General features: G+C 38.0%; 1 protein-coding gene and 1 long non-coding RNA gene across 3 annotated transcripts; one reads left to right on the plus strand and one right to left on the minus strand.

The window, feature by feature from the left end:
* Positions 1 to 12,945: 12,945 nt before the first annotated feature.
* On the plus strand, positions 12,946 to 15,852 carry LOC112166986. 2 transcript variants are annotated; one of them, XR_005800584.1, is made up of 4 exons: positions 12,946 to 13,448; positions 13,537 to 13,668; positions 14,835 to 14,923; positions 15,391 to 15,852. It is a non-coding gene; the product is annotated as an uncharacterized LOC112166986 (long non-coding RNA). The 2 variants fall into 2 exon arrangements; XR_005800583.1 differs by having other exon boundaries at positions 14,852 to 14,923.
* Positions 15,853 to 18,412: 2,560 nt separating this feature from the next.
* Positions 18,413 to 24,204, minus strand: LOC112164365 (mitogen-activated protein kinase kinase kinase 1). Its single transcript, XM_040506757.1, has 11 exons — positions 23,843 to 24,204; positions 23,567 to 23,746; positions 23,319 to 23,468; positions 22,594 to 22,663; positions 22,363 to 22,425; positions 21,488 to 21,645; positions 21,195 to 21,267; positions 21,029 to 21,088; positions 19,499 to 19,609; positions 19,136 to 19,388; positions 18,413 to 18,987 (listed from the first exon to the last, which is right to left on the minus strand). Exons 1-10 carry the CDS (start codon positions 23,908 to 23,910, stop codon positions 19,173 to 19,175), a joined length of 1,149 nt encoding a protein of 382 aa, XP_040362691.1. The 5' UTR covers positions 23,911 to 24,204; the 3' UTR covers positions 18,413 to 18,987; positions 19,136 to 19,172.
* Between the last annotated feature and the right edge of the window lie 347 nt (positions 24,205 to 24,551).

Here is a 24,551-nt window from a genome sequence, read left to right on the forward strand (position 1 = left end):
AAGGGTATTCTAAAGCTTTCAGCTTTTGTTTTCCCCATGAAACCAAAAGAGTGAAAGCTTGCTTTGGCTATGAGGGTGAAGATCAGTGGCACAAGTATAGGACGGTGATGGGGATCCCAGATTTTGTGCTGCTGTGATCTTTGAGAGATCGTAATCCCCTAATTTGTGCTATTGTAAATTGTGATTACAAAAACCTAAGAGTTATTGGAAACTGAGGCAGGATAGGATGTGAGTTGGGAAGCTTTTGCATAGGTTTGGGGTTCTTACCAGAAAAGGGTGGAGCAATAATCCCAGTAGCAGCTTGGAGGGACAGCGTTCCTAGTTTGGGGAAGACGACTCCAACGAGTTTTTTGGGCTACAGACTTTGGTGTAATGGACTTTGGGTAGGGGAGTGACACTAGTGGGCTCTAAGTCTTGTTGGGCCTGCCTTCATCTCTCTACTAGCCCATGTTAAGATATTGGCCCTCAAAGCATGAATTTTGGTTCCCAAGTCCAAAATTATCGACGGCCCTTATCGTAACAATGGGCCTCGCACGATCCGTTACCTTCCACACCACATCCCGCCGTATAAGCCCCAAACGTAGCTTGGGTCTATGCGTATCGCATGGTAAATAAGCGTGTTGGCTCATTTGGAAATGCCTGTCAATCGTTTGAGTATTTAAGCATCTCGTATCGCTTGTTAAATGGAGAACTCTCTTTTGACGTAAAAAATGGGCTCGCTTGAAGGCCCAATTAGGTTACGAGGTTGATGACTCGTTCCCTTTGCCTGTCCCTAGTTAAATTCGAACTTGTGGAAATTTGGGTATCAACAATTAGTTGTAATGAAAAGTATACCTTCCATGAGCAACAATGTGTAAGAAATAGATTTTATCAAAATCAACTATAGGATGTTATTACAATAAGAATAAAGAAATAGACTTTATCAAAATCGACTATAGGATGTTATGACGATAAGAATAGATGAGTGATGTTAGCTATTTTTTTACACAATACCTATTAATACGTTATAAATAGATGAGTGATGTCAAATCTATTGATTTTTAATTTGAAATTTTTGGATCGCACAAAATTCTTAGATGTCTACTAATGTGGTATAACTAGTTTATTAGTTGTAATGAAAAGTGTACCTTCCATAAACAACAATGTGTAGGGAATAGACTTTATCAACATCGACCGTAGGATGTTATCATGATAAGAAGAAATGGTTATGGTCAAAATTTCAGCTATTTTCGTCGTTGATTGAGTCTCGATCTTCCAGGTCAACCTTAAACCGTAAATACCGCATAAAAATAATATGCTCATAACCGCTCATTCATAACTACTTTATTTTATCTGTCAGCTCTCACAATCTCGTGGGTATGAGTTATATCAATTAATGTAAAAATTTCATGAAGTTTATCTTCTCCTGGTTCAGCTCCCCTTAGAGAAGCATAAGCATATAAAGGGTTGACCGCTTTATTTAATATCAAAATGGTTGCGTATTGGAGTATTTTTTTTTACACAATACCTATGAATACACTATAAATAGATGAATAATGTCAAATTTATCGATTTCTAATTTCAATGTTTTGGATAGCACAAAATCTTTTTATTAACTACACCCTTCAAATGATAAGACCGTCAATAGATACAGCATGAAAAAATAACCCTTTGATGTGAAAATTACATTATTTTAGGCTTTCAGTCCAAATTTGATCCAATTTCATCTATGGTTCAACCTTGATCCCCTATATCAATTGGATACGTCTTTATAACCTTATTTTTATCATCTACGCTCTTTATAGGGCAAGATTGTCAACAAAAATAAACCTTGAGACACTTATCGTTTGATGTGAGAATTACATTATTTTAGGCTTTTCGCTATGAAATTGGTCTAATTTGGTCTATGTTTCAACTCCGATCTTCTAAGTTAACCGAATAAAGCCTTTATAATCAACTACACCTTCAAAAGACAAGACCATCAACGGATACAAAAATTGAGAAAATGACCGTCGGATATGAGTATTACATTATTTTAGGATTTTAGTCCAAAATTGATCTAATTTGGTTTATGTTTCGACCATGATCCTTTAGGTCAACAAAATAAGTCTTTATAACCAACTCCACCCTTCAAAGGGCAAGACCGTCAGTGGATACAAGGCTTGGATAAATGACCATTGGATGTGATAATTATATTATTTTAGACTTCCGGTCCAAAATTGATCAAATTTGGTCTATGTTTCGACCCCGATCTCTTAGGTCAACCCAATAACACTTTTTAACCCTATTTCTATTTACTCTACCCTTCAAAGGGCAAGACCATCAACTGATACAAGACTTGAGATACCAACCATTAAATGTGAAAATTACATTATTTTGGATATCATAATTAAATTATTTTTAGCTACCTATGTACAAAAATTGGGGATTATGGTTTGTTGTTCTTAAAAATTATTAATTTAGCAAAAAATAAAAAAATAATGCTAATAGCCAATGTTCATCTACTTCAAAATATGCATCATTTTTATCCATAATTTTTAGGGGGATGATGTGGTTTTTCAGATAAAAAAAAAACATAAGTTTGATTACTAATTCGGGTAACAAAATGTAGTTTATACTTTATACTTTACAGTTTATTAGGGAAAAAAAAGTATAAATATAAATTTTTTAAAAAGGAAAAAAAATAAAATAAATGAAGAGCTGAAGGTGGTTCGAACCTGGTCCCCATTATCAAGTTTAGCTATGCCTTAACCACTGCACCAACCAATGACGAAAGACGCTTTTTTTCCCCTTTAAAATATTTATACGGGATTTATTTGAGCTGGATTACGATTCTTCGACCCTTCAAATCAACTTCATACTCAATTCTTGGTTTTGGATGGTTATTTCAGAATCTTATATTCAAACTTCCATCTTACCACACAATGGGCATAAAACTAAGGAGAACCCAGTTGTATTGCCATTAGTTAACCCGAGAATTCGAGTAGAACTTTTAATTCAATCGTCTGGTATTCGTACCAACATCGATTAGGGTTTTTGATGGTGTTCAATACAAGAATTTGAAAAAAATTCACACTTAATATGAGCAAGGAGATGCTTGACTAATCCAAGATCAACGTTCCTATTGTCGGCAATCTGGTCTCGCTCCACAACTACAGCCGCTCCTCCTCCCAATCTAAACCTTCTTCACGACAGTCCAGGACCTCTCAATCTGCAATAGTGTAGTAGTATTCTCCTGTTGTCTTCTCCTACCTCGCTTCTCCAGTTTAGGATCTCTCTACACATGTAAGCAAAACAATAGTTTTCTTCCCGTTTGCACTGTTATTTTATTTTATTTTATTTTTTTTCACTTTTGTAAATCTATCGTGGGACTCAGATCTCTTCCTTAACTTTGAAAACTCTTGTAGGTAATCGGTTGACACAAATGGGCGGCCCTGATTGCTGCAATTAATTGGACGGACAGAAATAGTGCTAATGTGAACGACTCCATGCTCGGAGCATGGCAGAATTTCCGCTTCTTTACCTACAAACATCATTAACATTAGTTTTGGAGGACTTGTTGTAACTTGTAACATGTAAACAGTAAACCATTCAAGCTTGCCATAACACTTAACCATCAAGCTTGCCATAACACTAAACAAGATATCATCATTTCATGTTAAAAAGCTGTTTCTTTTTCTTTTTTTTTTGAACCTTGAAACTTTTTTATTTAGAAATACTAACGCTCCACTTCTGGGATCAGGTACCATCTCAAAAAAAAAAATTTACACTGCAGGCATTATACATGTCTTGTTATAGATTAAGCATCTCAAAAATGCAATTCAAACCTAGCCCCTTCACCACAAAACCCATCCTGCTGATCAGGCTTCAAGCTAGAACATCCAAATGCTTAATTGATAATGTGGCTGCCATTCTCGTTCCCTAAATGCGTCAGCTACACATCCATTCCTTGGGAACTCCACATGTATGCTCCAAACTATAGGCCAATATAGAACAGCCAAACCAAAGTTTAGGGAGTATCGTATTTTTTTTTGTTTTTTTTGTTTTTGCTTTTCAAAAGGGCGCGCTTTACACATGGGAGGGTACACTTCGAGGAATCAATCAGGTCATTCAATCAAAACTCAAAATAAAACTCAAAGCAACATACAAAAAAGGGGTAGGTCTAATGTGCAGATCTGCATGGTTTACAACTTTACATATTGTATTATTGTAATGTAGCGCACATGGCATCACGTGATATTTTCATAAACCGGTAACAGGTTTCAATAGGTGAAGACGCAAAATGTACACACATATGAATCCAACTTGGGAATTTTGGGATGCCCATCGGAGAGTTTGGCATCGGGTGCCGCCCCGCAACTGGTATTTTTGAGTGTTGAATTTTTTTTTTTTTGAATCAAGCCCAATGGGTGAAATAGTATATTCATCACAAGTTAGAATAGCTCGTTACATATCATTCCGCTGTTATTTAAGGACATAGACAGACAAGAAGGTAGTGATAGTATCCACAATGGTACGTAGAAATAGACCCACTCACTATACATTTCAAATCATAGAGATAGCGGAAATCCTCCTTTGGTACTACGTCGGAGATGCTATAAATCTAAGTTTCTAATACAAGGAAATTATTGAATTTAGATAAAATCTAAAAACATAGGTTGAGCCAAGGGCCTAAACCATAGCCCAAATAGCAATGGACTAGGGCAGAACCCCAGCCCAATAGTTCGCGGCCCAATAGGGTAGTCCACCAAGGGAAAAGGCTCTAGGCCCATCATGCTGGTTCGAGCCAGTCCCCTGTCTCTCGCATCCCTGTCGTACATCACCGTCCGACCAAGCTCCGACCTACCCACGTCTTCCCGATCTGCCCCACCACTACCGCTCCCTATATCAGCACAGAACAACCATCCCAGCGATCTAAGTAGTCCCGAGTCTACGCCGCCGCCGCGACTTGCATCAGCATAGAACATCCATCCCTGAGCCAGGCGTTGCAACCGCACTCCGCCATCAATCCGTGGCACCGTCGATCCAACAAAACCCAGCATCAGGGATCGGCAAACCGGACTGTAAGGCACGATCTCTCCTTCATGACCATCCCAGCCGAATGCACAGACATAACTTGAGCAAAAACCCTTCGACAACCCCATGGACATTTAGGTCTCCCGTCTGGTAGCAAACCCTATGACGACGAAGAGGCCAGAGACCAGCCCCGACATCCGGGCGCCGCCGGACTAGAATAAAGTTTCAACCGGAGGCCGCCTTAAGGTTCCTTGAGGTTAGAGAAGTGCGAGCCCCGCAGATTACTTTTGTATAACTACTAGAGTTTTTGAGTGTTAAAATTTACAATAAATATCATTGATTTATTGGCTTGATTATGTATGAGATTAATTGTTGGGATTTTATTATAATTGATTGGCTATAAATCTGAGTCCTTGAACATCGAAATCGAGCAGTGTGTCGCCATCAAAATCTTTGATTGTGAGCAAATCCTTGATGCTGTGCTTTATATATAAATATATAATTACGTATGTACATGATGAAGCCTCAACGTCATTATGAATGAAGGATTATTGATTGAGCTGGTGATTCATGGAAACCGAGCTCTCTTTAGGGTAGATTGATTTAGTTTGTCAGGGAAAATGGTTTTTCTTTTTTTAATCAATTAGTGTTTGATTGATTATATGTGGGCCAGCATATGTCTTGGTAGTTTTTTTTTTGGGGGAATATATGAATAGTGTTTGAGTTAGTTGTAGAATTTTTTTTTTTGGTACATAGTTAGTTGTAGATTTGGTATATATAGGGATTTTTGTTTTGGTTAAATAAATTTTATTGGGAGTAATAACCTGTTTATGGCCCCCAATAACTTTTTATTGCCCTCCAAAAAACCTTTTATCAGAGGGGAGGGAGGGCAACAAAAAGTTTATTGGGAGACAATAAAATCGGACTTCAGTCACCAGTCGCTGGACTTCGATTATCAAATTCTGATGGCCAGTTGCCAGACTCCGATCACCAAATTCTGGTGATCAGTCGCCAGACTCTTATCTCCGGTCATCGGAATCTGATGAAGTCTCCGATGACTTCTCTCTCTCTCTAAATGATGACGAAAGAGAGGGCAAAATTGTCCTAAACATAAACAAAAATCAATAAAAATATACTTAATTGGATATTAGGGTAAAAGATATGTAATTTATTGGGTAAGTGGGTAATCTCGTAAGCTGTTTGGGTAAGTGGGGTTAATGTAGCTCAAATTTAGTTAAATGGACATTTTCCTCTCTAAAATCATCTGGAATAATTGTCATAATAAGGCACAAAATAAAAAAAAAATATGAGCAAACTTCCACATTCATCCCGAACTCCCCACCCCAATTAAATTTTTATAGAATGAAACAGTTGCATTTGACTGTACGGGTCAAAACTCTAATATATTTATGTTAAGACTTAAAACAAACTAAGGTTCGTCTCTCCAGAGATATCTGATAAAATTGCAACCATAAAACAAACCAGTCTCTTTAAAATATAAGCAATACATGTGACCATGAACATCGCAACGTAATTGCATTGAAAAGATGCATATCATTTTTAGCCCTATGGTTCTAATTTTAATTACTTGCCTCATACGCGTACAAGACACCGTGGATGTTTTTCAATTTTATCTTTTAATGTATTTTTTGTTTTACCAGAATAATCCAATTAGATAATTTCATTATGATTTTTATTAGGGGAAATGATCATTTACCCAATTTTAGCTTTAAAATTGCCCACTTACCCAACACTCTAAGAGATTGCCCACTTACCCAAACACTCTAAGAGATTATTACCCTAATACCCAATTAAGTATTTTTTTAATTCATTTTTATTTATTTTTGGGACAATTTTGCCCTCTCCTTTTTTGTCACTTGAGAAATAAGTCATTGGAGACCTTGCTTGACTCTGGTGACTGGTGACCCGACTCTGACGACCGGTGACCGGATTCAGGCGTTTGAATTTATTGCCCCCTAATAATACCTAGTAACCATATTATTGCCCCCAGTAATCATATTATTGTCCCCCAATACTCATATTATTGCCTCTCAATAATCATATTATTGCCCTCCAGTGAATTGCATAAACTCCCAAAACCAACATGAGTACACTATAGGCACAATTGATCAATTTATCTGCATATTATTGCTCCTCAATACTCATATTATTGCCTCCTAATAATCTTATTATTGCCCCACAATAGACATGTATAACTACTCAATAAAACTTTTTTTTTTTTCATTCTTCTTTCTTCTTTCCTTATAAGCCTTCTGCCAAATTTACCATAAAAAAAAAAAACAAAACGACGTCGTCCAACAGATTGACGTCTTCCGAGCCCTGCCAGCGAAGCCCAGACCCTATTCCGGCGTGGAGCTTCGGAGCTTCTCGGACATCTGACGAACAAAACCTGCAAAGCCCAGAGGGGTGTGGATTGTGGAGTTGGATGGCGTCATTCTTTGGTGGTCCGACAGTGAGGACAGAGCTGCAACGATGGAGGTCTAACATTGACGGTGGAGTGGTGGGCGCGGTGGCTTGATGGTGGAGGCCCACCAAACCGAACCCAAATTCAAACCCGAACCGGAAATTTTGATCTACAGACATGGAGAGAGAGAGAGAGAGAAATCGGTGAGGGGAGACAAAATAGATCGAAGAGAGAGTCTGAGAGTTGAGATGTAATTTATTAATTAAAATATGGGCAAAACTATTAATGGATGTTAGATTGGGTAAATGAGGTTAAAAAGCTCTTAGTGGAGTAAGTGGGCAATTTTTTAGCTGAAAATGGGTAAGTGGTCACGGCCCCATTTTAGAGTGTTGCTATTGAGACCTCCAAATCTGCTCATTTAACCTCACTCTATTATGAATTATTAATGACATATATAACCTACTATAAAATGACTATTAAGGACAATAATTATACCAACAATATATTACATTGATTTTCTATAGACTTTCCAATTCAATAATATTAGATTACATTCTTTATTATTTTCCTAATCTATTTTAATTTTTCAATTTCACTACATACTCATTAAAGCATTTATATATATATATATATATATATATTTAATAAGAGTTAAAACTATGATTATGTGACATAAAAATATATGATATACATGTTGAACGCGTATTGGTGAGGGAAAACAAAACAAATCTTAGTCTATCCATTATATTTACAAAAAAAAAAAAAAAAAAAAAACAAAAAATGAGCTAGCAATTTTTAAAAACAAATATTTAAATAATTAATCATAAGGTACATAAAATAAACATTAAGAAAAATATGATTAATCTTCATATTTTTTTTGAATAAAAGGCCGGTGCGGCTGCCCTCAAGCCTTGATTAATGAAACTATCGAATACAAGGGGGAGACATGGAGTCTAAACCCCTGATTACAATAAGCATCTAGAGTATTTTCTTAAATAATATCAGAAATCTCTACAGGAGACTTGTATTCTAAGTTTCTAACAAGCACCAACTAGTAAAGAGTGCACAATTAGCTACTCTATTTGCTTTAACATAGCAGTGATATAGCGGAAAGATAACTCGATATGTAACCCGATTACAACATAGCATAATTACCAGATTTAGCACAACTTTCCTCCTATGTTGCCGCTGAAAAGTAAATCTGACGACACTTAGTCTCACCCTGCCACTAGGCGGCAACGCCCATTTGACGAATCAAATAACTCGTCGCCGACCTAGAGCAGACAAGGCACGTAGAGTGCATACACAACCACATAGCCCGATTAATCTTCATATTTTTTTGCAGAGCTAAAACAGAAAAAAAAAAAAAAAGTTAAAAAAAAAACCACAAAATAGTTCATGTTATTTTCTTGTTGATTAGAAATTAATTTTTAAAACTCAATACCTTGCGTTTAATTTTTGTTATTGAAAAGAAAATTTATGCTGTTTGATTAAGGAATGGATATGTAATTAAGATTTATAGAGTAATTAATTCATTGAATTAACTAAGTTTTTTTATTTTAAAAATAATAGTTTGTTTGCAAATTATATGAGTGAGGTTATTTGAGGAAATTTAGTGAGGTTTAGTGAGTAAATTTAGTATTAGAAAATTGGGGCCGTGACCACTTACCCAATTTCAGCATGAACATTGCCCACTTACTCCACTAAGAGTTTTTTAACCCCCTTTACCCAATTTAATATTAAATGACAATTTAATCCTTCAATTTATTAAAAAATTACAGCTTCACTCTCTCTCCTCTATCTCTCTGCAGACCGATCTCTCTCTCTCTCCCCTCCCCCTCCACGTCTCTGTCTCTCTCTCTCTCTCTCATCTCTTTCCGGCGATCGAGGAACATCCCCATCGAGCAACTCACACTCACCATTCCGGTGACTATGCGAGAGTGAAATCGAAGACGACGAGGAGCTTTTCCCTTGGGGCTTTCCTTTCCCGGGCTTCCTTCGACGGAGGGCAATGTCAGAACTAGAGAATCCGGTAGCGAATATGACTCGCCGACGCCGCCGATGACTAGGTCCTCGTCAACGAACTTGCAAAGCGTGTCGCCGATTTGCTTGAGCGACTGGAAATAAGTTAGATGGGCTGCGTCCAAGGCGTAGCGGGTATCCGACGCCGTTTTGATGTCGTCTACTTTGGAGCCACCACAGTCCATATCATCAAACACGATTTTCTCGTTGATGTGGCTTTTTTTTTCATTCTGGTTTTTTTTTTTTTTTTTGGTATCCTGAGATTGCAATGTAACTGTGGGGTTTGTTTGATGGTCTACTGGGGGGCAGTAGACACATTATTGGCCCCCAGTAGACTATGATACGAGGGACAGGGATCACTATAGTGTGGTGTTTTGATAAGTTACATGTTGTTTTCTGTGTATTAAAGTCAAATTATCTGTGAATCCTACAAAATGGTGCATTTTTGGTGGTCTATTGGGAGGCAGTAGAGACATTAGACTTTGTATTGAGGGGCAATAATATGATTATTGGGAGGCACTAATATGATTATTGGGAGCCAATAATATGATTATAAATTGATCAATTGTGCCTGTAGTGTATTCATTTTGGTTTTGGGAGTTCATACAATTCACTGGACGACAATAACACGATTATTGGAGGCAATAATATGACATTTGGGAGGCAATAATATGTTTTTTGGGGGGCAATAATATGATTACTGGGGGGCAATAATATGGTTACTGGGTATTCTCCGGTCGCCGGATTCCTGTCTCCGGTCACCGGTCACCGGAGTCCGAGGCCGACCACTAGTCACCGGAGTCCGGTCACCGGAGTCGGCGGTCGGCCGCTGGTCACCGAAGTCCGGCAAGGTGGAGGATGATTTCTCCCTCTAAGTGAGAAAGAAGGAGAGGGCAAAAAAGTCCCAAAAATAAATAAAAAGAAATAAAAAAGAATTAATTGGGTAAAGGGGAAATAATCCCTTAGAGTGTTTTGGGTAAATGAGGTTTTTAAACTCTTGGTGGAGCAAGTGGGCAATTTTTAAGCTGAAATTGGGTAAATGATCATTTCCCCTAGAAAATTTGATAGGAGGTGTAAAAAGCATAGGAGGTCATGTGAGTAAATTTAGAGGTTCCAATAAAAAAACTCATGATTTTATTATGAATTTTATTTTTTTTATTATGAAGCCCATTTTAAGCACGTGTGGTTGATGTATGAATTTTTCTATCTTTTATTTTACTAACGGTTAGCGGCATTGAGGGAGTAGATGGCGGTGTGTTGTGTAAGGGGTCCAAATCTGGTGGGGTTTGGGATTGGTGCACAGGCTCGTTGTCTTTTGGGTGATGGCGTTGTGGTGGTGTTCCTCGAGTCATGGCGGTGGTGGGCATGCTTGCAGTGATCACGGTGTGTGTGGAATGCTCTCACTCAAAGAAGTGAAGGCTGGAGTTGGGCTTGGCCAGTTTTGTTGGGCCTTGGGCTCTGCCTCTTCCCTTAGGCTTTGGGTGCTTTTAGGCCTTTTACGTTTCTTTAACTTCTAATTATTTAGTTGTTTCTGGTTGGGTGTGTGAGCCACGGAACCAACCTATGTTACAAGTTTCTCAGAAGATTATGCATACGCGTTTCGCCCTTAATGATTGGCAGAGGAATACTTTTGGATGTAGACGCAGGGAGATTGAGTTCTTGCGGGGTAGACTCCAGTTCTTCTTGATTTACCTGCTTCAGAATCTAACCAACAGGAGAGTCTGTCTTTGTCCTCAAAATTAGATGGTCTGCTTGTGCAGGAGCATGATTACTGGAAGCAAAGGGCGAAGATTACTTGGCTAGCTGAAGGTGATCGTAATACTAAGTTTTTCCACAGGAAGGCGTCCAATCGACGAGCAAAAAATCGCTTGCTTGGGCTCTTTGTTAACCAGGGGGTATGGCAGTCCACGGAGGGGGGTATTGAGGCTGTGGTTCTGGATTATTTTGGTTCAATGTTTAGGGCAGGTGAGGTTGATTTGTCTCATATGCAATCTGTAGTGGCACTGGTTCAGCCAAGGGTCACACCAGAAATGAACTCCATGCTTTGTGCTCCTTACACGGCAACTGAAATCAGAGTTGCTCTCATTCAGATGTATCCCACTAAGGCTCCTGGACCGGATGGGATGCCTCCTTTATTTTTTCAACGATATTGGGATACTATTGGATCTGATGTTGTGTGTGCAGTTCAGAGCTTTCTCCATTCTGGTCAGTTACTTGCTTCGATTAATTACACACATGTTTGTCTTATTCCAAAGGTTAAAAACCCTACTTGCATGTCAGATTTGCGTCCCATCGCTCTGTGTAATGTCATCTATAAGATTTTCTCTAAGGTGATCGCTAATAGATTGAAGGGTATCCTCTCCCAGATTATTTCTCCTTTTCAGAGCGCTTTTATTCCTGGGCGTTTAATATCTGACAATACTCTTATTGCTAATGAGGTTTCTCATTTCATTCATAATAACCGTTCCAGTTCTGATGGAGTGATGTCTCTTAAGCTTGACATGAGTAAGGCTTATGACCGCATGGAGTGGGTTTTCTTGGAGGCAGTCTTATGTCGGTTGGGATTTGATGAGTCCTGGATACAGGTCATTATGCAGTGTGTGAAGTCTGTGCGTTATTCTTTTTTGATTAATGGGCAGCCTCGTGGCTACTTGGCACCTACCAGAGGTTTGAGGCAAGGTGACCCGTTATCACCATACCTATTTCTGCTTTGTACTGAAGTGTTTTCAGCTCTATTGGAGCATAAGGCTACTCAGGGGCAACTTCAAGGGGTTCAGATTTGTTCAGGGGCTCCTACTATCCACCACCTTTTATTTGCAGATGATAGCCTTCTATTTGGCAAGGCTAATTTAGAGGAATGTTCTCATATTCAGGATGTCTTGTTGGATTAAGAGTTAGCTTCGGGCCAAAAAGTTAATTTCTCTAAAAGCAGTATTGTAGACCCCGTGAAATTCCGAACGTCACTTTTTGACGGGAAAATTTTTCGTGACCTTTGTTCGGCTAAAGACTTTTGGAAATAGTTTGGGTTTGGGCCTTGGGCCCAAGAATAGCGTAAGGTTAGAGTCTAAAATTTACTCTGGACACCCAACAGACGGGTATGCTAGTGAACCTAGCCTAATAAGTTAGTCGACCTTTGACCCAAACCTCTTCCTTGATCCAATATGGTTGTAGCTCATAATGACATCTTTGCATAATTTTGAAATATACTTGTGCGTGCGTTTACGATTTTCTTATTTTACCTTTCTTAATAATTGGCGAAATTTCTGCTCGCTTTACCTGAAGCTTACTCGTCAAGCATCTCACCGACTTTCAAAAGCACAATTTATTTACTCCTTATGTTTTTCAAACTCGAGCAAAACTCCGACAAGGTTTTCTATCTAAAAATAAGTTTTGTGAGACCCGATACTTATTTGGCATTGTCAACACTTTAATTTGAGTTTTCTTGTATTCACTTATTTCACTTTTATTTTCCCCATCATTTTGGTTTTTACCACCTTATTTTTACCCCAAATTTATCTGCCCAAAGCTGAGCCTTCTCCTTCACACGCAAAACTCAGCTTTTCCTATTTCCTTGTTCACGTCAGAGTTGGGCAGAGAGAAAGGGAGCCTCGTTCAGCTCTTCCCCTCCACGTTTCCATCATGCAAAGGACAACTCCTCCTAGAGAACCATCTCAGACCTTCAAAAGAGAGAATCCAGGCCATCAATCGTCATTCACCCTTCTCTTCTCACCTTTCCTCTCGTCCCTGGACACATCAGTCCGTTTGCGAGCCTCGAAACACCTAGTTCGAGATCTCCGATCAGAAAACTTTCTTCATAAAAGTTGTTCGCTTATGTCTCCTCTATCTAGCCTCAAAATTTCAGCTCCATCGGAGTTGATTTGAGTCCTGTACACCCCTCGAAGAAGAAGCTGTTCTGAAAGGAGCCTGTTCCGGATTTCTGCTTGAATTCCCTCTCTTGCTCTACCCGAATCCCCAACACCTTGCTTGAGACTGATACCAACAGTTGGTAAGATTCTTAAACTATCAAGTTCCTAATTCATTCCTCAATTTTTAGGCTCAATACGTTCAAAACAACCCATCTACATACTGAGCAGTCTCTGTTTCACTTTGCATGTTTGAGATTGAGCAAACTTCTTGGCCTGCAACTAGGCTCGATCCAATCAACTCGCTCAGCTCTCTTTCCTGTTGAATCCCTCAAGAAAAACTCATCTTTTGGTTAGTCTTTGGTGAGTATCATCCTTTCCTTAACACTATGTATTTTTGGTTGTTATTACGAATTCTTGAAGATTATGAACTTGTCACTGCTGTTGTTGGTATCTTGCTGCCTTAATTTTGATTTGTCATCCATTCTAATGTCTAGGGATTCTGCTAGGTCATGGCTACACCTTGAGTGTTAGAATCGTATTTGGTTCAAAGGTTATTTGTTGTTGTAGCTGTCCAAATATCATGTTTCAATGCATTTTGTCATCGAGCTACAACACCTGCCCCTATACTATTAGAAAGCAACCTGAGCTATAGATCATTAGGAGCATTAGACATGCCTCTTAAGTGTGTTAGATTTGTGCTAAAACATGGTTATTTTGAACATTCAAATCATGCTTGATCATAGAGTTTATTTGTGTGCTTGTTGTCCAAACACCATGTCTTCAAAACATCTTGTTAGTGAGCTACAACACCTTCCCCTTATAGTATTGCAGGGTGACTGAGACTTTGAGTCTTTAGAATCTTTAGATACTTTCTATAGGTGTCTTAGAGTTTACTTAACCAGCCATTTTGGGTACCAAAGGAGCTTTACACAAAAGAACCAGTTTCTGCAGATTTTCAGTTTTCAGTAAAATCTGACCCAGTTGCATTCATTTCAAAACTGGAGCTAAACCGTTGAAAATTTGGGGTCAGTTTCTTCTAAAGAAATATATTAGACACATATATGAACATTCCAGAACCCAAAATCATTTTTATAGAATTAGTTATGCAATTTTGAAATAGGAGGACAGAAGCTTGTATTTCTGGAAAGAATCTGCACATTGTTTTACTTCAGCCTTTAAAACCTTTACTCTTCGTTTGGTTTCACTTGAAATTCAATAACCATTTCAATCTTACTGAGTTGGTTGTCAAGCCATCCTTCTTTCAAAATTTCTCAAGAGTTTACCTCAAGTATTTTGAACAATTCCGTGACCCTTGACAGCTCCTTTAAAACTCTGTTTTCGGTTTTCAGCAACCTGTCTTTTAAAAAGTGTTCTTACCCCCTCTTCCTAACAACAAACCCCTTATTGGAACCCAAATGGTCTGGTTATTAGTTAGTAATTAGGTTAAAGGAAATGTTTTCTTCGGAGAGTTATGTGAGTGAATAGCTAGCCTAGTTTATCGTGATTAAGTCACTTATTTGGTCTAGGCTTGATGTCTTGGTAGGATCTTGTGAAGTGGTGGTTGCTACAAGGTTGCATTGAGGCCAAGTGCTGCAAGAGAAAGCTCGAGTTCCAGGTAGGGGATGCCTTTAACTCTATCTATGCTTTTCTTGCATATACAATGTTTTATATGAGGCCTCTTGCATGTTTTGGAAATTATCTGTTTTTACAACTTGAAATGGTTTGCGTGGATTGGATTGATGTGTTGGCAATTGATGGGGATGTAAGGAGAGGTCAGTTCCTCCTTGAGCCACCGGTGGTGGGCAGTGTGCACCATGCCCTTGATTATTATTATCTCCCCTTTGTCTCTAGCCTTGTGATTAATGAATTCCGGAAAGTGATTGGCTAGATGGACGGTTGTGATGGAAGTGTGAAAGATGATCAATTGCCGTGGGATTGTAGTTACGTGGTGACGATCACGTGGAAGCGCAAACTTGTTTTTATCTACTTCTTTTATTCAAAACGATAACTCATGTTTTTAAACTTAGATATGGGGGCGGGCATGGGCAATGACTGGATGTAGGAGCCTAACCCCTACTTTAGTTTGTTTTGCAGGCTGTTGTTGTCGAAGCTTGGGCACGGAGGATAATCCTTGGAGGACACAATTTGTTTTATTCTATTTAAAGTTTATTTCCTTTTGGCTTGCTTGATTTCACTAAATTTTTGTAACATTATGTATGGTTGATGATGTGTGTGATTGCTTACCACCAAAGTGGAACCCTAGGGTTAGAACCTCCATTTGAGTTTAGGTCCTAGTGGGCTAGACCTAGAAGACTCACATAAATTACCATTTAATGAACTTAATGCAAACTTGGGCTAAGAACTAAAAATTGACATAGGTTCTAAAACTCAACTCAACACCACCTTCCTTTCCTCTTATTCGCCTAGTTCATAATCTTGCGATTACGAGCCAAGCCCACTATACAAGCCCAAAAATTTCGGGCTTATAGATTTCTTGATTTCCAACCTAAAGGCCTTGTCTCTTTGAGGAATTCTAGGCCCAAAACACTTACTCCCAGTGTCGCGGGTGTAGGGTTCCTTGGGGAGGCGGCGCTGTGGTAATCCGGTCTCCGGGTCGCCACAAGTATTGTCTTTAGTAAGAAGGTGTGCCCTTCTATGCAGTAGCTGATTGCAGGTTCACTTGGTGTGGTTATTGTGGACAAACATGACAAATATTTGGGTCTACCTACTTATTTAGGGAGAAATAAAACTAAGTCTTTTGCTTACATACAGGAGCGTTTGAACAAGAAGCTTGAGGGTTGGCAAGGCAAACTTCTGAGCAGTGCAGGGAAGGATCTTCTTATAAGGGTAGTTGCTCAGTCCCTTCCTTCATATACTATGAGTTGCTTCTTATTACCTAAGCATTTATGTGATTCACTGCATCGGAAGTGTGTTAAGTTCTGGTGGGGCAGTAAAGGTGAGAATCGGAAAACTCATTGGTTGTCTTGGGACCGATTATGCCAACCCAAAGAGGCTGGTGGAATGGGTTTTCGGGATTTACATGCACATAATTTGGCTCTTTTGTCAAAGCAGGGTTGGACGCTAATTCATAATCCAGGTTCTCTTTTGGCTCGATTGTATCAAGCTAGGTATTTCCCTAATGGTGACTTCTGGTCTAGTGAGCTTTCTTCATCACCTTCTGCATGTTGGAGGGGTATACATGCAGCAAAACATATTTTGAGGAGAGGTGTCCACTGGCAGGTAGGGAATGGGCAGTTAGTAAGGGTTTGGGAGGATCCATGGATTCCAAGACCCTCTACTTTTCTTCCTATTATTCGTCGTGTGGATGGCCCAGAGAGGGTTGCAGATTTGTTACTTTCAGGTTTTACTTGGAATCAGGTTCTTATTAATCAATATTTTGCACCTGAGGATGTGGATTTGATTCTTTCTATATCTCTTAGTCAGCGTGATGTACCCGATCGTCTTATTTGGCATTATGATAAGAGGGGAAGATTCTCTACTAAAAGCGCTTATGCTCTGGCTTTTAGTGAGTTTCATGATAGTGGGGTAGCTACTTTTCATCCGAGTAATATTTCTTCTTTTTGGAAGAAGATTTGGTTTTCTCAAATTCCTGGTAAGGTTAAAGTTCATTGGTGGAAAGTTTGCTCTTCTATCCTTCCTACAGCTGCTCAGCTACGTACTAGACAAGTCTTAGTCCAGGATGGTTGTTAGTTTTGCAATGATCAGGATGAATCTATTAATCACATTACGAGGGATTGTCAGTTTGTAAAGGATCTGCTTTCTTTCTTCCCTGAGTTGCATGGTGTCCTACAGATTGATTGCAATGAAGGTACGTCAATTGTTACTTGGTTGGCATCTTGTTTTGAAGCTCTCTCTAAAAAGAATGTGGCTCTTTTACTATTTGTTGGATGGTTTGTATGGAAGGAGCGTAATCTGAGAGTGTGGTCAAATAAATTTGTTTCTTTGACCCACTTGCATTTTCAGATTAGATCCTCTTTTATGTTGTTTCAGTCTCATTTGGTTACTACTCAGAGTACTTCTGGGATGATTAGGTCAGGTTGGTCCCCGCCTTCTTCCGGCTGGCTAAAGGCCAATTGTGATGGTGCTTTTGATTTGTTATCTAAATCTGGTGGGATAGGAGTGGTTATACGTGATGCATTGGGTGACATTATTGGCGGTGCATGCATGAAGGTTACTTCTGTTGCCTTTCCTGAAGCTATAGAAGTCATGGCTTGTAGGGCTGCTTGCTCCCTAGCAATACAGTATCATCTTTCTCCCATTATTTTTGAGACAGATTGTCAGCACTTAGTCTCTTCTGTTGAGTCTGGGGGTGAAGAAACCTCCCCCTTGGGTCGTGATATCGAGGATATCAACTCCTTTCTACAGGTGCTAGTTGGATCTTCTTTGAGGCATGTGTACCGTGAGGCCAATACAGCGGCCCACAACTTAGCTAAACTTGCTCTACTTTCTTCTTTCAATTTATCTTGGAGTGGGCATGTCCCTCCAATTATTAGAAGCTTTATTGCTTCCCATTGTACCTATTGATTGGTCAATATAATCAGTTCGTTTTTCCCCTAAAAAAAAAAAAAAAAATCCCAACTTTTTTATGAAGCTATGAGCTTTTTGTATTTGTACTAGTGATATCGTAGTTTATAGGCTTGCTTTTCTTAAGCGATAATTGTATAATGAGTAGACCTATCCCTTAAGTACCACCCACAACTTCTTATTTGTCTATAGAGGACAGCGGAAGAGTATATAATAGTTATTCTAGCTTGAGTATCAGTGACAAGTCGATTTGATTTTATTAAAAAGAAAAAAAGAAAAATTTAAATAATTTCATTATTAATTTTATTTTCTAGACTAAATGGTATTATTGTTATTTTATAATTCAATAAAGTCTGTGACACCAAGTGATTTGCATCACATCACTTCTTCCCTATTCAAGATCTAGGGAGTTCTGCAGAATGAACCATATCTTTAGATTTAGGGACCAAGGCAGTCAAGTTAATTTGTCCCCAATAAGACCGATTGACCAAATAAAAGTATTGTATTGAAATGAAACAAACAACAAATACAATCCAGAGCTCCACAATGGTTGTCCTAACAGTATAAACGCCATTCACTTCATTTGTAAACAAAGCATGCACTCTATTGATTTACCGAAACTGATTCGGCCATAAAAAAAATGCAAGTATATTATGAATGCATGCCAATTATGACACTGTCAATAACAGATATATACAAATCGGAATTACTTTCCAATGCTAACAAAACTATCTGCCACAACTTGCTCATTCACCTCTCACCCACTAAATATCTTCATTTGGAACAGAGGGGAAGACATGAAACGCCAAACACTGATCGAACATCAATAAATCATATTTCTACAACAGAAATGATGGTGAAATAATTAATGGGATTGCTGTACGTGCAAGATGATTTTCAGATCGAGCAGGCACCTGCAGACAAAAGGATGCTCGTTCTTCTAAAGTCATATGATATATCCCATTGCCAGATCTGGCATAGACCTTGAAAATCACTGAAGTTATAACAAGCAGTCAAGCATGCACTCTACCAGAGTAAGCCAAGATTTGGTGGCCGAACACAGGATTCCAAAGCAAATTATAGAAAATGGATGAGTTGTCAGCCTGCTTCTTTGGGTTGAAATGTTGAATAGAGCTGGTATCAAAAGCAAAGATATAAGCAGTGGATTATACATTTTCTTTTTCTTCTTTAAATAGGTGAAAGTATTCTTTTTTGATCGCTTTCATGGAAGTTGTGAGTGCAGATATGAGCACTATGAAGCAGTGAAATCAGTGGAATTTACCTTATTACCATCACAACTTATAGCTGAATAAATCTTTTCAACTCTGCCTGTGGTGATTGTAAGGAGATACTGATCCAGAAGACGTGGGAGGAAGGGGCTTATTTACAAATGGATGTTTTAAAAGCTGAGCAGCAGTGGGACGATTATCTGGCTCAACTTGTAAGCATAGATGGATAAAATCTTGTGCCTCCCTTGAAAGAGAATCAGGAACCAGAGGGGGCTCCCCCTTCATAATTTTCCATAACGCCGCCATCTGTTTAAAGAAGAAGAGATAATTAATGTTATCCAAACAAAATAGAGGTTGAAAAGATAAATAGTCTAGTCATTCTGAACCATAAAGAGTCTATTGAAAATGGCACAAACCCATTCGAGATTAGGGTATGGAACCATCCTAGTTAACATCTCCAACACAGTACATCCAAGACTCCATATATCAGCTGGAAGGCCATAACCTGGATTTTCATGTTCAACAACCTGCACAATAATGGCTTGGCTAAGAAATCCTAAAAAAGTGGACACAACGTACTACAGGATAGAATTATCATACGCAACCTCTTGGTCAATAAACTGGTAATGTATAAGTATCTTGCACCTTTTCAAATTTGCAAAAGCCAAGACATCACCTAAATGCTAGAAAAAGATAATTCATATGATACAAAGGAAAAATAGAAGCTGGCAAGATACCTACAACCAAAATCCCATCCCCATCAATCACAAACATTCATCAGCCTATAAAGCTATGCAGCCTTAAATAAAAGCTACAGAAAGTCATTGGGGAGAAAATAAAGGTTCAAACACACGATACGAAACAATTGTTGCGCCAACAAATAATCTCCTTGGCACTTGAGCAATCATTGCCACAAGCATAAAGAACTAAATTTACTGTTGATTCTGAAATGACCATCTTAACTAACACTGTTAACTATCATAATTACTTTCTGGACTTAACCCAATTTCTTTCGATATGCTCTTGGGACGAGTTAACTAAGTAGAATTAACACAATCTAATGAAACTACATAATAGTGCTATGTATCTGGCTGTGTTCTTTGGAGAAAGAATTAATTATCTAATCAGAAACAGTTTGGCTCTGTTATCTAATGTTTTCTTCTTTTCTTAAAAACAATAAAGAAAGAGAATAAAACAAAGAGGACAGTAAGAAGAGGGAAACAAAGAGAAGATACATTAAAATTTACTTACAGACTAAAAACTATTTTAAAAAGCTTATAGTTTTAGTTTTATGCATCCTTCTTCCTCTCCTTTTCACCTTTCTTATTTCCCTTTCATACTTTTCCTTCTCTTTTTTGTAATTATAAAATAAATAAACATGTAGACATTCTGAAATAAGCCCACCAAGAGAGGGGGAATCAACATAATTCAGAAAGCTAGGCATTAGCCAAGGGCCAGCACTGATGCATATACTGTATCATAGTTACAAATGATACCATAGTTTAGATTAGAACAATAAACCGAGTTACCTAGGCAAAATTGGATAGACTAATTAATACTTGTCATTACATTGCCCACCTTATAATTCCTATCTTCTTGTATTTCAACTTTGTTTTTGTGTTCTGGTAGAATAGAATATAAGAAGTTATATCACTTTACTGTTCCTCCGGCCAATTATTTACCAATATCCTCTGTTTCTAATAAATGGTATATTTAGAATCCAACAACCTAACCAAAGCAACTAACAACAATTCTGTCAGAGTTCAAGAAGCAAGAATCATTCGTGAAAGTCATCCTCTACAAGGATCAGTATATTTATCAGTGATGGAACTAGAATAAGACACGAGTGATTGATTTGGAAGTATTATAGGCATGTCCTCCAATAACAGAGCTCTTAAGCACACAAACTAATACAAAATTTTAAATTCTAAAGTGCAAAGGCAAACCTCAGGGGCCATCCAGTTTGCAGTTCCTCGGCAAGAAATTATATCGTTCATTTTGATAGTCTGGAAAGAGGACGCAACACACAGTATAAAGAGAAATAATTCACAACCGTGTGGAAACTACTGAAAACAATAAAATACAATTGAATTTGGGGAATTGAAGACAAACCTTTGCCAAGCCAAAGTCTGCAAGCTTCACAGATCCATTAGCATGCACCAAAATATTTGCACATTTAATGTCCCTGAATGCAAGAAACAAAAAGATGAGAATATGTACCCAAAATTACAAGGTAAAGGATGATCAGGAACATTGTGATGGTGCGCCAATTTGTTTTCTCAGTTTTTTGGAATGAATCCTCACATGAATATGGCTCATTGGTGGGACTTCAGAATCTTCTGAGATCAATACCGCCAAAACCATAATTTTCACATGCATAAATATACATATGTCACCTGAGTTACCTGTGAATCACATTTTGGCCGTGAAGATACTTCAGACCTTGCAAGATCTGTCTAGTGTATACAGAGACATGCAAATCTGTAAGAGGGTACGTTTGATATAGCTTTTGAAGGGAGCCTTTGGTTACAAGTTCCAGAAAGATGTAGAGCTTTGATTCATCCTGCAAAGACCAAACAGAAAATGTAAATAATATAACGGTGCTCACAAATAAGTGGATTCACAGGTGTAAGAGCTATGAAAAATGAATACTGAATCAATAAATGGCTTAACTGCTGCACAATAAATACACCTTCTATGCTACTAGTATATATGTAACGAGTTCCTCATACTATTGGACTCAAACAGAAGTATCATATAGTATGGACACTAGATGATAAGGTAACCCCTCAAATAAATGCATAACAGTGTGGACAAGCATGTTTACAATTATCTACAGTGAGTTTGTATGTGAGAAAAAATAAATTAAACAAAGATGCTAACTGCATAAAATAAATCATGTGACAGAAAGGCAAAATATAACTCTGTTTGTAATTATTTCGTATTACAATTATCTACGGTGAGTTTGTATGTGAGAAAAAAGAAATTAAACAAAAATGCTAACTGCATAAAATTAATCCTGTGACAGAAAGGCAATATATACCTCTGTTTGTGATTTTTCCATATTCCAGTCTATGCATTAAAGGAATGTCGCCAATGTCATGTCAATAAGTTTCAAATAAAAGTAAGCATCTACATATCATTACACGAATCTGTAGCAAAGTAGCAATATCATATCATGAACGGAATTTTGGAAATCCATGAGTACTTACAATTGTAGAAAAGTTCATAGCATAGCTAAATAACAATCGATGGGAATAGACTATAGAATAATGAGTACCTTTTGTGTGCCATAATACTGAACTATGTTCTCATGTTTACATTGACTCAGAAGTGCAATCTCCTGGAAGAAAACAAAAACAAAAACAGACAATGAGAAGAAGAGCATCTCAGCTAGGAACAAAAAACGAGGTAGACTCTACCGGTATACGATCACTGAGTCAATTACTTAATAGTTAATATCAGGGGCATGAAATTTCAGGACACAACATGAAATACAAGCCAATGTCACCTGTTCAAGTTGAGAAACTTTTCCTTGATCAAGCAAGGAAACTTCCTTGACAGCAATGAAGCATCCGCCACTGAAAGAGAGCAAGATCATATCAACAAAGATCCTGAAAATATCAGAGCTAAAGAAAAGATGAAAACGTGGAACCACTGTTTTAATAAACATTATATGAGAAAATTTGTCAATATATAAGTGCATTGGAAACAAAGAAAAGTTCACTTTAATACAGTTATAAATTTTTCATAAGGCCATAAGGGAACAAGGAGTTTATCCATGGAAGTAATGATACTGCAGAAGTTGCAAAAATAAAAGGAACAAGTGGATAGGCGTCCTCACTCCCCTATTAAAAGATAAGAGATACCACAATGGCTCAATAGTCTCATAACGAGCCTAGCTCGAGCATGGAAGGTTTCAACTTCCTCTTCACACTGAGCAGAGCTGGTCTTTTCATCACTATATCACCAAGTCCAATTGAATTTTGAAACAATTCACCCTAAAATACTGGTTATATCGCATCACGTATTAAAGTTACGGCCCTTCACAGGCATGGGTTTACCATTCAATCCACCTAATTCTAAATGTAGAGATAACTGTGAACTAGAGAAACGAGATCAATATACAATTGAACAAGTCCGACCTCAAGCAATGGAAGATAATGAATTTTAAGACATCTACAAGATTGAGCATTCACAATTAAGCTGCTAAAATGAGTTTTGAGCAGCACTTACTCAGAAATTCCTTCATACACAGACCCGAAGGAGCCGCAGCCGAGAAGATGACCCTTTTTCCAATTAGTAGAGATTGTAAACCCAATTTCAATAGGTTTTACTTGACGGCACACAAAATCCACAATTGTCTCCACAAGTTCTCTATCAGTCCTACAAGTAAGGAAGAAACAAGAGTCAAATAAATACAAAAGCTATGCGCATAACTTTTAGATATTGAAATAGATAATCTCATCATGATCGATACTTACTTATAATTCTTTGTCTGCCACCTGCAGAGACTGACTACATGGTTTGAAGCATCTTTCCAGCCCTTCATCTTGTCTGATGTGTGTCGCCCAGAGCTTTCATGCTCTTGGAAAGCTTTTTCGAAACTCGTCTTGCAGTACCGTACATCAACGTTTGCCACATTATAAAAAATTGGAAGAATTCTGTATTGGTTTTTCATGCACTCATAGATCTTTGTAAGTTCCTCCAAACACCAAGTATAATGAACATAGCTTTTCGACATAACAACGATTGCAAACCTTGATTCTTCAATTGCCTCCACGAGAGAGGGAGAAATGGGGTGCTCTCGTTCAAGATGTTGATTCATTGAGAGTCCACTATGTTGCAGCCCATAGTATAAATGATCTGTAAAACTGTTTCGAGTATCTGCACCCAAGAAACTCAAATACACGTCATACTTCCACTGACCAGCTGTTGATGATGGTTCAGCTGATGAAGGAAGAGATGCAGCAGTTTGTCGAGAGATTGCAGGTTCAATTTCAGTAGTGGCTTGCCTTGTTGCTTCAAAATCTCCAGTGTTGATTTCCGCAACGTGTTGTAGTTTACTGTACACAAATTCCACAGTAGCTTCGACAAGATCTTGCTCAGCCCTACAAGGAAGAATTAAGGGTCAAATAATGGTCAGCTATTAAAATGACAAAATACTGTTTACTCCCTATACTTATAAGGTCTCGACGTTTCAGTCCCTGACGTTTCAATTTCACTTAAAAAGTCCCTGAACTTTCCAATTTCATCTAAAAAGTTCTTGCTGTCAATTTTCCGTTAAAAAATTTGTTATCTTGCTGACGTGACACTATTTCAACAGTAAAATGACTATTTTACCCTTATTGACCCAAAAAAAAAAATTACTCTTTTTTTAACTCTTTTTTCTCTATTTTTTTAATTTGTTCTTTTTTATTCCTACTCTTTTTTTTAACTCTTTTTTCTCTATTTTTTGAATTTATTCTT

The sequence above is a fragment of the Rosa chinensis genome, chromosome 5 (genome assembly GCF_002994745.2).
Source record: "Rosa chinensis cultivar Old Blush chromosome 5, RchiOBHm-V2, whole genome shotgun sequence".
Classification (NCBI taxonomy): Eukaryota; Viridiplantae; Streptophyta; class Magnoliopsida; order Rosales; family Rosaceae; genus Rosa; species Rosa chinensis.

Coding starts and splice junctions, on each gene's coding strand:
- LOC112164365 (XM_040506757.1), bottom strand. CDS start 23,910: ATGAATCAACATCTTGAACGAGAGCACCCCATTTCTCCCTCTCTCGTG. Junction 21,268..21,487: donor GGCCAAAATGTGATTCACAG/GTAACTCAGGTG, acceptor TCTTGCATTCAG/GGACATTAAATGTGCAAATA. Junction 19,610..21,028: donor CAAACTGGATGGCCCCTGAG/GTTTGCCTTTGC, acceptor ATTATTGTGCAG/GTTGTTGAACATGAAAATCC.